This window comes from Gobius niger (genome assembly GCF_951799975.1).
Source record: "Gobius niger genome assembly, chromosome: 5".
Taxonomy (NCBI): domain Eukaryota; kingdom Metazoa; phylum Chordata; class Actinopteri; order Gobiiformes; family Gobiidae; genus Gobius; species Gobius niger.
Window position 1 is genome coordinate 6,862,345 of NC_136856.1, and position 13,555 is coordinate 6,875,899.

At 39.6% G+C, this 13,555-nt stretch overlaps 1 protein-coding gene and 1 long non-coding RNA gene across 4 annotated transcripts in view; both read right to left on the reverse strand.

The window, feature by feature from the left end:
• The window catches only part of nrg2b (neuregulin 2b), a 114,087-nt gene that overhangs the window by 13,137 nt on the left and 87,395 nt on the right, over positions 1-13,555 (reverse strand). For both annotated transcript variants that reach the window (XM_079556209.1, XM_079556208.1), the window contains 2 exons: positions 6,087-6,189; positions 275-404 (listed from right to left, as the gene is read on the reverse strand). In XM_079556209.1, coding sequence (XP_079412335.1) covers positions 275-404; positions 6,087-6,189 — 233 coding nt within the window. The remainder of the gene's footprint in view (positions 1-274; positions 405-6,086; positions 6,190-13,555) is intronic.
• On the reverse strand, positions 4,232-5,181 carry LOC306962936. Of its 2 annotated transcripts, XR_013792870.1 has the most exons (4): positions 5,106-5,181; positions 4,577-4,626; positions 4,441-4,494; positions 4,232-4,281 (listed from the first exon to the last, which is right to left on the reverse strand). It is a non-coding gene; the product is annotated as an uncharacterized lncRNA (long non-coding RNA). The 2 variants fall into 2 exon arrangements; XR_013792871.1 differs by lacking the exon at positions 5,106-5,181 and having other exon boundaries at positions 4,577-4,643.

The following is a 13,555-nucleotide window of genomic DNA, read 5'->3' on the forward strand; positions in this document are numbered from 1 at the left end:
TATCTCTGTATGTAAAAACGGTGGCCTATTCCTTTAAGGCTCTTTAGCGACAAAACGTCAATTACAGCTAAGATGGGAAAAAAATAGCTATAATCTTAACATAGACCACTATATTTTCCCCTGCCGTGTCTCGCCTTAAAAGCTGAAAACACTGGCCCCCACCTGCTGATGTCATGAGGTGGTTTTAAACATTGAACAAGCAGCAGTGCTCTGAATCTGAAAAACATGGATAGAAACAAACACATGTGTAAATGATTTCGGCGTCTGCGCTCACATCAGCCATGGGGATCTCCTCCGGCCCGGGGCCCGGGTGGTTGGGGCCGTTGGGGACCATTCGGTTGGGCGGCTCCACCCACTGGTTCTGGTTCTGATGGAGGTGTCTCTGCATCTTCTTTCTTTGTTTCCTGACACCACACAAGACACATAGTAGTCAATAAAACATGAAGAAAATACACTGTGGAAAGTTTAAAGTCAAATTTGCTGGAATTCCAAACGCTACTCTTGCTGCTTTGTAAGTAGTTATTGTTTCAAGAAAAGACTCACTGCTTTTAGGATTTGCACGTCTGACAGATGAGCTTGATATATTATTAAAACATAAATGCTTGGATACGCTTATGGCGACTCACGCGCCGCTGAACGTCAGAAGCTAAATTATTTTTGATTGAAACCTTGCTGCAGTCGATATCCTCAAGTTCATCTGTACTTCCTCTGCTCGGCGTCCCTATCGTCTTACACTGTATTACAGATACGGGAGGATAATTGAGGCGCTGTACTCTCTCCTGACCCACCTTTGAAGATCAGAAATTCATTTGTCAGAAGTGGAGCGCGTTCGTTTGACAAGAGCTGGCACTTACATCGAGGGAAGATCAACCGGGAGGAAGCCCCTCGATTAACATATCCTTCCTGAGAGAAATAACTAAGACTTTGATATCTTTGGAAACCTTCTCACATTCAGCAAAACAATCAGTGAGGAAGAGAGACGGTTGCTTTTTGCTGCACAGAACAGCACAGTGACTCAAACTTTCCAATAACCACCTTATGAAACATTTGATTAGCTAGAAAAAAAGCATAATCTAGACCAAAAGAAAGATTGCTGAGTAAGATTCTGGACCCATTCGACGATAATACACCAATTGAATATGTAAAATACTTGAGCTAATGCTAGTCTATGCACAATGTTAGATGGCAACCCTCTCATGAAATATAGCGGCTTAGTGAGCAATTTACTTTCAAATTTCAGAACAAGACTTGAAGGCCCTTAACCTGAGGAAGCCAAACTGTGTCCAAACTCATTCCTAACTTTTGGAATCCCAATTCTTCACAGGAACAGGTTTATCGGCACAATATGAAATTATTTACCACACATAAACAAAGTCAAGTGTAAATCGGGCCCGTATGGATACTTTCTCACAGCAGATTGTTCAGTAGAAAAAAAACGGCTGTCGTAGCAAGCTAGCCGTTAGCATTAGCACGATGTTTTAGAGTGGGTAATGACACACTGAAGTGCACAGGAGATACTGATCATTTTGCGATCTATACTTTTGAGCTAGAACAGTGGTTCCCAATTTGGGGGAACACTGAAGGGTTTGTGTCAAAACTTTTTTCAAATTTCATACATTGAATTTCAGAATCAGAATTGGATTTATTGCCATTGTTTGAGACCAGGTTCACAAATTAGTATTTTTTGTGTGTGAAATAAATGCTAATAACTTTTTACAGGGGGGTTCCCAACATCCAAACCACACAGTACACTGCAAAAAGTAATTAAAGAGATTAGTATAAATGTCTCAATTTGAGCAAAATAATCCAAAAATCGAGTTGTTTTGACGAAGATGTAGTTTCAAGCGAGATTTCCCTTAGAAAATCTCGCTTGAAATAAGAAATGTGCTCAAACTAGCAGAGTAAACTTGGTCAGATCAGGAAAAACAAGATACATTTCCTCAATTCAAGTAATTTAAAGGAACAGGCCACCGTTTTTCCATACTGAGATATGTTCTTACCTGAACTTAAGACTTGGTACCGACCGAAAAGCTCCGGTAGTGGGCGGTATCGAAAAACTTTTGTTTTCGGTGCTAATTTTCGGTACTTTTTGTCTCCAAACGTCAATAAATGATCCACAGTGAGTCTAAAAAAGCCTGAACTCATGAGCAGCTTCAGCGCAAATGCAGAAGCGAAGCAGTAACTTACTCACACAGAGCCGCGGTCTGAGCCAGGACTAAACCAGGACTAAACCAGGACTGAATAAGAAACTAGACTCTTAGACAAATAGAAAAGCAGTGACAACACGATAGTGACAACAAGAAACACATGGGCTTTACCTTTAGCTTTACCTTTAGCTTTACCTTTAGCTTTACCTTTAGCTTTACCTTTAGCTTTACCTTTAGCTTTAGCTTTACCTTTAGCTTTACCTTTAGCTTTACCTTTAGCTTTACCTTTAGCTTTACCTTTAGCTTTAGCTTTACCTTTAGCTTTACCTTTACCTTTACCTTTACCTTTACCTTTAGCCGCAGAGCCTGAAGTTACTGTTGTTTAAACTCCAGCTGCACCGGAGCGTTTGGGATCAAAGATTGTTTGTGGAAAAGGTGAGGCTCACTCTGCATTAGCCATGTTTGAACAGTTATGGTGCATTGTCAGTGACAGAGTGAGCGCTCTCACTATGTAACAGATCTGTGACGTGTGAGGAGCTTTCACTGTGGAACAGCTCAGTGAGTTTAGAAAAGTTTATCTTCAGTAAACGGTCCTGATGTGGATCTGGTCTGTTCCTGCAGCTCGGGAGGTAATAATGTCCTTTCTCTCTTTTTATCACGGCTTTAGTGGGAATTCTGCTCAAAACATGAAGTTCCAGGTGACGCTGCTGCTCCTGTTTTCTGACGTGCCGTGTTTGGACTTCCGCCTCAACCATACTTTTCCTGCACATTATTTTAACTCAAATAAAATAACATAAGTATCGAAAAAAGTACCGTTAAGGCACCGGTACACTGTAAATTCCAACTCATTGCACTTACTTGGGATAAGTTGTAAACCCGATGCATAATTATTACTCCCAATGTTAAGCCATGATTACTAGTAACGCTAGTATGATTAAGACGGCTTTCACAGTGTTCATTACTAATGATACAAGTTCTGATTACTAGACATGTTAGTACTGGCAACTGGGAATTCCGAGTACTGATCACTTTTGTTACTTAAATATGGCCTTAACCTGTACTATTATGCTTAGTACTGGTTAATGGAATATTCCAGTTCCCTTTATGGTTTATTTGTTAATCCCATGAATGAAGTTTTACAAATTTAGTACAAGATATAAATGTTGTAATAAAGCAAAACAAAGTATAGTTATAAAGTCAATTTATTTAACATTAACACAGTGTAAAACACTTAAATTTTTAGGTGCAGTTAATGATAGAACATCTGTATTTCTGCAGTTATAGTTCACATCAGTCCAGACAGGTGGATTAGTCTGTACTGAGCCGATGAAGACGAGGAGCTGAAGTGTCTCAGAAGGTTCCACAGACTCTGTACATGCAGCAGGTTCTGCAGACTCACAGCAAAAGGAAGTGGATCTTTGTAAATCACCGTCAAGTCTTCATCAGCCTGGTCAGATTTCTGTAAGACATAAAAACAACAAAATACTTTAGTTGTGAGTCCCTATGGCAAGACCAAAACCTACAGGTAAAATGTTGCTTTGTCTCATTGAAACATCTCAGCTCTGACTCTGTCTCACCTCAGTGTGTTCAGCTCCAGCCTCAGCAGATCCTTCAACAGATGCTCTTCAGTCTGACACTGGACACACACAAAAGCATTCATAAGTGTTATTTCACATCCAACTTCAGGCCAATTTGTCCAAATATAACGATGAGTGCTGTCTTACCAACTGTCTGGATGCTGAGATGGTCTCAACGTTTTTACAGCAGTTCAGATTTCTGTAAAACAAAGAATTATAGTAAGTAATCACAGTAAAAAGACTATGAACGTCCTCAGAATTTTATCACAAAAAGGATAAACTATATCATAAAAAAATCAGGATTGATAAAAAAAACCACAGGTAAAATGTTTTTGACACAAACATTTGAGTCCCGTCTCACCTCAGTGTGTTCAGCTCCAGCCTCAGCAGATCCTCAGCTGTACTCTTAAGTCTGACACTGGACACACACAAAGCATTCATAAATGTTATTTCACATCCAACTTCAGGCCAATTTGTCCAAATATAATGATTAGTGCTATCTTACCAACTGCCTGGATGCTGAGATGGTCTAAAAGTTTTTACAGCAGTTCAGATTTCTGTAAAACAAAGTATTACAGTAGTAATCACAGTAAAAAAGAATATGAACGCCCTCAGAGTTTTATCAAAACAAGGATAAAAGGAAAAAATTAGGACTGATGAAAGTCCAAACCACAGGGTTTTTTGTTTTTGACACAAACATTTGAGTCCCGTCTCACCTCAGTGTGTTCAGCTCCGTCTCATCAGGTCTTTCCACAGCTGGACTCCTCAGTCTGACACTGGACACACAAACAATTTAAAAGATTATTTTACTAAATTACATGCTGTTTAAAACACTGATCAGTGCAGTCTTACCTTCAGCCTTGATGCAGAGTCAGTCTCTAAATCTTTACATTTGTCATTGTCTGGGGAAAAAATAATCATAACCAGTTGTCTTAGATATACATTAATTTAATGCAGTGAGTTGTTAAATGGTGAGTGCAAACTGAAAAATATAATATGCCATTTTGTGGACAGGCTGCACTTGATTTAACATTCGAAGTAATGAGTATTACAGTAATATGGCCAAAGCTAATATAAACGCTGCATGAGTTAAAAATACAAACATGACTGTACTGCTGCTGCACTTTTGCACGAGAACACAGAGTAAATTACCCTTAAGTATCTATTTTCTGTCTTTAAATGACAGGTCTGGAGCTTTACTACTTAAATTTGTATCACTAATATTAGACAGGCCACTGTGCAGTCACCAAATTAAATAACAGATGTGTTTTAAGGTAGAGCAAGAGCGTTATTGCATTTTTCAAATATAAAAAATACTGAAAATAGTAACAATACATCAAACTCTCAGAGCAAACACAAATATATCCAAAGACACACTCACCTTATGTCGATTAATGAGAAATAAAACAGGAAAGGTCCTGTTTTCTGCTGTTTCTGCTGATGATACACTGAGGCTGTTCGACACTTCTCTTTTGAATTCAAAACAGTTCAGAGCAACCTGATTGGCTCATTCTGTACATGTGACATATGACCTGAGCCAATCACGGGCAGCATAGGTTACAGCTTAGTTTTGCCCATTACGATTACTAGACAGTCAAGTTCCCGTTACAGGGGGGCAGTAGAGGACACTGGGGAGGTTAGTGAGAGTTACTAAAACCATGTACTGGATAAAGAGAAAAGCAAGTAAAGCCAATGTTAAGCCGATATTATTCAAAACTGGCAAATCCTAGTAAGTGGGACAGAATCTTATAATGGATACTTTAGAATGAGCGTGAGCACAACAGGACGACAAATAATCATTACTGGCATCATGTAAAGTTAGTAATTACTGGCAAAACCCTGTTTTTGGAGCAGAAACAGGTTGCTGTAAAACGGAAAAGCAATTAATCACAAATTTCTCTTGAAAATGTACTTCTTACATGGAATAGAGGGTAAAAGCTGAAAATTTCAGGTCTCTTAGTAATTATAACACTTTATTTCATGTCACCACCTGAATCGGAATTTACAGTGTACCGAAAAGCAGGTATCGTTAAAGTAGTGGTATCGGAAAAAAACAAACGGTACCCAGCCCTACTTAAGACGAGTTGATACGTACCTGTCTGGTCTTTGTGCCCGTGGAAGAACTTGGTCGCTTCTAACTTCACCCCGTTTGGAGCCATAGGAATACATTGGGAAAGGCCAAATGCTAACAACATCTTTGGTCTTTCTGCGTGACTGAGGGCACGCGCAAAGACCAGTCAGGTATGTATCAACTCGTCTAAGCTCAGGTAAGAACATATCTCAGTATGGAAAAACGGTGGCCTGTTCCTTTAAGCCAGCGCTTGATATCTCATGTCACAGCTGCTGATGTGGCGTTTCTTACTTGGTTTTGCAGTAGGCCACCACGCAGACGATGCCGACCACCAGCAGCGCCACGCAGATCCCCGTGATGGTCAGGACCCTCCGCTGGTACAGCTTCTCCACCTCTGCGGGCACGACGCACACGGACGAGCAAACGCACGCATTCACATCCACGCAACGGTAACGCAAAAACAACAACACACAGGCATCACAGCGTTAGCTCCGCCCCGGTCACCACAACGCAACCAGCTCTGAAGCACAGTGGGTTCAGGAAGTCTTCACACTATTTCAGTCCTAGTTTGATGTCTGATACGGAAACTGTTTATCTGTTATTCTTAAAGCCACACTGTGTAATATTTCCCCCGGTAGTTACAGGTGCTTTCACTGGAGGAAACTAGTTACAAACATATGTACTGTAAGTGGCCTCTCCTCAGAACTGACTTTGCCGGGAGCGGGTTTTGCTGCTTCTTCCAAATTATAGTTTTGATTGCTTTGTTTTTTTTTTACCGCAACCCTATTGCAAAAAAATATCATTGTCAATGTCTTGCCGAGGGACCTGGATTTGATTGTTCTGATCTGGGGCTGCAGTTGGTCAGGTCCAGAGCCGTGGGAAGATATTTTAGTTAGGGGGCGCTGAGGGACAAAATTTACCCCCAAAATACTTTTTCTGTGCATAAATCCTATTTATTAACCTCTTAACTCCCGCCTGAACCGAGAGCATTTTCTCCAGTTCAGCTTTACCCAAATCCTGTGGGCCAGTGTAACGCCTCATTTGAAAGCTAAGATCTACAAAACTCATCTAAATGGATCTTTTTCCTCACGTCATCAGATTTTTTTCCATTTTTTTGGGGGGGGGGTTCAACTAATTTTTTGTCATTTTTTTGTTCTTTTTTTGTCATTTATTTTTGTCATTTTTGTCATTTTTTGTCACATTTTTCGTAATTTTTTGTTATTTTTTTGTCATTTTTTTGTCACATTTTTTCGTCACATTTTTCGTCATTTTTTGTTCTTTTTTGTCATATTTTTTTGTCATTTTTGTCACATTTTTCGTCATTTTTTGTTCTTTTTTTGTCTTTTTTGTCATTTTTTGTCACTTTTTGTTCTTTTTTTGTCACATTTTTTGTCACATATTTTGTCACATTTTTTGTTCTTTTTTTGTCTTTTTTTGTCTTTTTTGTCACATTTTTTGTCACATTTTTCGAAATCTTTTGTTCTTTTTTTGTCATTTTTTTGTCACATTTTTTGTTCTTTTTTTGTCATTTTTTGTTGGTTTTTTTGGTCATTTTTTGGTCATATTTTCGTCACATTTTTGTCACATTTCCATCATTGTTTTCGTCTCAGTTTTGTTGCTATTTTCACACCTTTTTTCCAGAAACTTTTGGATTGGGGTAAAGCTGGAGAAAATGTGCTCGGTTCAGGTGGGAGTTAAGGGGTTAATATTGCCTGCAGTTCACAAACTATCCACCAGGGGGGGGGGGGGGGGTGCTGCAGTGCCCTCAGCACCCTGGGTTCCCACGGCCTTGGTCAGGTCTCCGTTCAGCAACACTATGAGCCACCAGTGGATTTCTTCTTCCCTGATGGCACGGGCATATTCCAGGATTCATCGGGTTCACGTCAAATATGAAATGTTGAATTAATAACAGACTCACAGTTGTGCCACTCCAGGTCGAAAGGGTTTAACTGGGCTGAGCTGCTATTCCAGATATAAATGAAGCAACACAAACGTAATTGTCTTGTAAATCTATCCAAAAATGACGGATGTATCAAAATCGGAAATAATTTTCGCATCAAACTTGTGGCAGGGAGAGACCATTTGACCATTTGTTAAAGGGATATTTCAGGATTTTTTACATAGTCCCTCATTTCCTAGTTATCCAGAGTGTTGTTGATTTCTGGAGATTTTTTTTTTTTTTGCAATTCATGCAGTTCTTATATTTGAAGAGTTTTGTGTCTAGGCTAGTGCAAGGCTAGTGCATTTCTATGGTATCAGCTAGCCTGCATTAAAACAGTGTGACCCGCTCCACAGAGCACCTGAGGCAAATCACTCATAACACCAGACTAACCATAGATACAGACGGCATCTCGTCATAGAAGGGGGCGTGGCTTCGCCGAGGGGGAAAATAGAATCTTTAGAGAAACAACATCTTTCACTCTTTTTAGCCATTTTCTGGCGAAATATAAACTTATTTATCACATACAAATAAAGTCAAGTGTAAATCGGGCCCATATGGATATTTTCTCACAGCAGATTGTTCAGTAGAAGTGAAAAAACGGCTGTTGTAGCTAGCACTAGCTAACCGTTAGCATTAGCCCGATGCTAACATGTAGCATCATGTTAGCATTCTCCGTTTGTTTTATGTATTTATGGGCTGTTGAGCCACTTTGCTCCTCTTCATGTCTTTGTATCTTTATTTACGTTTGTTACAGCAGTTTTTGAATAATTAGAGAAAATTTCCCCCTTAACTGTTTTCAAAAATGACCATATATGGGCGATTCCAGAGATGCCGTCTGTATCTATATAAATGTCTGTGTCAATAGAATAATGTTTGGAATATAACTGACCTGCATCACATGAATGATCCCATTTTGAGGGACTATTTTCTAGCAGATCACTCCGCCGCTGCGTAGCTTGTACAACCACTAAGCTGATGCTGCTCAAATATAAGTTCTTTTAAATGCAAAATGGCTAAAATTATTCTATGGACACAGATATTTATATGGTTTGTCTGGTGTTATAAGTGATTTGCCTCAGGTGCTCTGTGGAGCGGGTCACACTGTTTTTAATTCAGGCTAGCTGATACCATAGAAATGCACTAGCCTTGCACTAGCCTAGCGCCACGAAACTCTTCAAATATAAGCACTGCATGAATTACAAAAAAAAAATATCTCCAGAAATCAGCAACACTCTGGATGAATGAGGACCTATGTCAATAATCCTCAAATATCCCTTTAAAGTAACTCAGAGGTGTTTACGTGGAACACCCCTCCGCTTTAGTGGATGTTGGCGCGGTCCAATCCAATCCAGCGGCATCCGTGCAAGTAAAGAGGGAAAGAGGCAGGTGAAAGGTAGAAAGAGTGGACAAATATATATTATAAATGGGCCGGTCTAAATCTCTAAATTCCCGGGCGGAAGTGAAGTCCACAGTGAGTGTGTGCTGCAATCGAAGTGAGAATGTTCCGCAGTGTGGCTTTAAAAACACATCTACACTCATGAATTAAACTGACCACAGACCGACTGAACTCGTTTTAAGTTTGTAATGGAAGGGGGTCTAAACACTTAAATTGCAATGAAATTTTTGTTTTTCTATTCTCTATAGTCTTTTTTTTTATAATTTCTTTCACCACTACTGTATATACTGCAGATGATTTGGGTGCATCATATAACGTAAAACCAAAGTGGTGTAAAAACGTGTTGAACCCACTGTGTCTCATCTTGTTGCCTGCACATTCTCTATAACATTTAAATCAGAAATCTTACTGCACAAATGTACTGTAACTATGGCTGTCCCTACACGAGTGCGTTCAGGATGAGGATGAGGATGAGGATGGGCTGAGGCGAAGAGGACACTGGCGCATGCCGTGACACACAGTGGACAGAGTGGAGAACACAGAGCGGGCGAGTGTTACACCAAAACAGGAAAAAGTCACAGGAAGAACAACTCTGCAGTGATCACGCTGAAGTAGCATTTTTGAGAACGGTGAGCTTTCAGTCATACAGGAGTTTTCCATCGTAGACAAAGGTTCTTAAGCCGTCATCTGTACTTGGTTGTTTAATGTTGACGATGCTGCGCCGCTCACTAAACGATCTTTAACTAGCGTAATCTTTTTTTAATGCTATTGGCTTGTTGCACGGTATGGCTATGCTAGTTCCTCTGACCTGAAGTTGTGAGCGCCAGTACTTCCTGTCTGTATTCTTTTCCTGGAATTATTATCATATTTTCTAAAGATTACGTTGTGGGCAGTGAGGTCCTGGTAGATGATCATTTACTGTGTGTTCAAATCTTGATGTAACGAGTTCAGAGGAGACACCTGTGATCATAAAGGATTGATAGTTTGTCTTGAAGCTAAAGGCTAACATGCTATAAAAAAAAAAAAGATTAAAAGGCACTGTTTCAAATTGTATAATGCATGAAATGAATGTTAGCCTTTAGCTTCAAGTCAAACTCACTGATCCTTATGAACATAGACGTCTCCTCTACGGAAATATTTACACTGTACAGAAACTCGTTCACCTGCAGGAAGTGATCGTCTACCAGGAACTCACTGTCTACCACAGAATCTGTAGGAAATACGATGATTCAAACGGGTCTAAGCTAATCTTAATGGAAATTAATACGGACAGGAAGTACTAGCGCCCACAACTTCAGCTCAGAGGAACTAGCGTAGCCACATTGTGCAACAAGCCTATTTCAATGCCACAAATGCAACAAACCCGGGCATTTAGTACTTCAATATTTGTAAACTTTGCATTCAGCAGAAGGATGAAGGAATATCTGATATATAAAAGTTAATTGGACTCAATGTGTGACCTCTGAGCAAAAGTCATTCCAACAAATTTTCAACAAAACAATGTGCGTTGGATCATAGTTAGTATTTGTAATGAACTTCTGGGGTAAAATAGTTGAGCAAGGTCAATTTTTCTAAGAAATTTAGTTTTAAATCCAGCAAAAAAACAAATAATTGAATGCTTAAGGTCTTAAAGGAACCGGCTCTTACCTGAGCTTAGACGAGTTGATGTGCACCTGTCTGGTCTTTGTGCGTGCCCTCAGTCACGCAAAAAGACCAAAGATGTTGTTAGCATTTAGCCTCTCCTCTACGGGGCCGAATGGGGGTGAAGTTACGTTTTACCAATTTAATACAGTTATGTGAGTAGTTACACCATCCAAGTCTAGTTACACAAAAGTTACCTAAAGAATTCTGAAGATATTACTGCGCGGACGTCAAAGTGCGGACGTCGAAGTGCCCCTCAGGTGTTATTACGCCTTACAATCAGCGTTAATGTCGTCGACTAAAATATTTAGACTTAATTTTAGTCAAAGTGATATTTTTGACGACTAAAATTGGACTAAACTAAATCAAACGTTTCTCATGAGACTAAAACTGTGACTAAAATGTCCAGATATTTTAGTCGACTAAAATAAGACTAAATAAAAATGAAAATGAGAGACTAAAATCATCCAAACTTCTATTGAGCGTCTGAAAGAGCCTCAGATCATGTAAATCCTCTGCCAAAGGATCAGCTCTGAGCTTTGTTCATGTGGAGCAGCTCCATGAAGCAGAGGAACAAGATTAAATATGATTATAATGAATATTATAAATGTAAAGTCGACTAAATTCGTCTTAAATTTAGTCGACTAAATTTACTTGCAATTTTAGTCGACTAAAACTAGACTAAAATTAAATTAAATATTAGTCAAAAGACGAAGACTAAAGTTCCCCTTAGAAAATCGGCATGTTTAATTTTGTGTAACTAGACTTGGATCGTGTAACTTCTCACGTAACCGTATTTAAAGGGGAAACGTGGAAGAACTTGCTTCTAACTTCACCCCCGTTTGGCCCCGTAGAGGAGAGGAGGAGAGGCTAAATGCTAACAACCATCTTTGGTCTTTTTGCGTGACTGAGCGCACGCACAAAGATCAGACAGGTACACATCAACTCGTCTAAGCTCAGGTAAGAACATATCTCAGTGTGGAAAAAATGTGGCCTGTTCCTTTAAATTACTTGAATTGAGGAAATGTATCTTGCTTTTCCTGATCTGACCAAGTTTACTCTGCTAGTTTGAGTACATTTCTCCTTTCAATCCTTAGAAGCGAGATTTTCTAAGATTTTCTAAGGGAAATCTCGCTTGAAATGAGAAAGTATAAAGGATGCTAGATCGGTGAATGTACAGCTTGCTGCTGATCATTAGTTGCTGACGAATCCCTCCTGAAGTGAGTGACACAATATCCACTAAAACCATCCAGTGCAGCTGACGGCTTAAGAACTTTTGCATATTAACCAATTTTATCAATGGTCCACAACAAGGATGAGCGGAGTCAAGTAATGCTCCACTTTTACCATCAACGGTGTCCTGATTCTTCTGACTTTTGGGGGAATAGAGATTGAAATCTGTGGCCAGGGTGTATCTGTGGGTACCCTAACCCTAACCCTGGTAGACTACAATCAGGGCTGCACAAAAAGAAAAAAAGTGTGATGTTCAAATCAGTCCTGAATATTGCATTTACATTATCATGATTTCATTACCACTGACTTCTATCAAGGCAAAAACAACCCTGAAACTGAGCGAAATCACAAATGTTATGACTAAAACTGCACTTTTATACATTTCTAGTGCTACTAATCATTTGAGGCTGGAAGAACTCAGTGATTTTGTGATATATTGTGGCTTCCTGTGAGATATATATTGCGATAATGGTAATTTAGCATTGCATTGTGCAGCCCTGTCTACAATGAGCTGTATGTGGCATTTGAAGCTCTAATTTTAGGTTGAAATACTGATGCCAAACTTTTAGAACTCTGTGCAGAATGGAGAGAAAACCGGGCGGCTGAATCGCTGCAATTCGTTTGGAGGCAATAATTAACAATAAAGCTGTAATAAACTGCGAGGATGGTGGAACTTCTGCCCAATTACAGCGGCACAAATGTCTCTGTTTAACTGGCCTGTTGTGGCGTAACACAGTGACAAAGGACAGGCGTGACATGAGGGGGGTTTACAGGACAAAACTAAAGAAAAAAAAAAAGGTGAGCGCACAGAGAGGAGGAAGGGGCTCTGTCAGGGGAGAGTCCCGGGGAACGACCTCGAGAAGAGACCAGGCCCTAAACACGAGCTGAAGTAATAATCCTATCAGCTTCCACAGCGGATCAACCTTCACGCGGGGGTCACAGACATTTACACCGAGGTCAATTATGTTAAAAGTGACAATGAGCTAACGTGGGGAACACTGTGGGCAGATGTTAGTCTTGATGCACCAATACCACTTTTTCTAAAACCGAGCACGAGTACTTTGATTTAAGTACCTGCCGATACCGAATACCCATACGAGTACAAGGCATTTTCTTCAACATACTTACTTTTTCACAGCAGATTGGTTTGTGATGAGTTCATTTACTGATTTACATTTCCTTAAGTAAAGTAGGCGACACTTTTAAGAGATGTTGTATCAAAAATTCAATATATTTTTTTATTTTTATTGCACTGTCCATCATAGACAGAAAAGCCCATGTCCAAAAGCTCCTCAATGCCTGTGCTTTATTCATTTATCTATTTTTATTTAACAATAGTATTGAGATGTTACTTATTAATGCAGATAAATGGTCTCTTTTCATCTGTTCTTCAGCATTTTGATTGTTCTGCTGCGGCTCATTTTCGCTCAACATGGACATGCTGTATGTCTTTAAGTTGGATTTTCTGAGGACTTTTTAGTCGCTGGGTTAGTTTTTCAGATGAATAAACCCCTTGGCATAAAACGGCGTAAGAATCGACAAAACTGT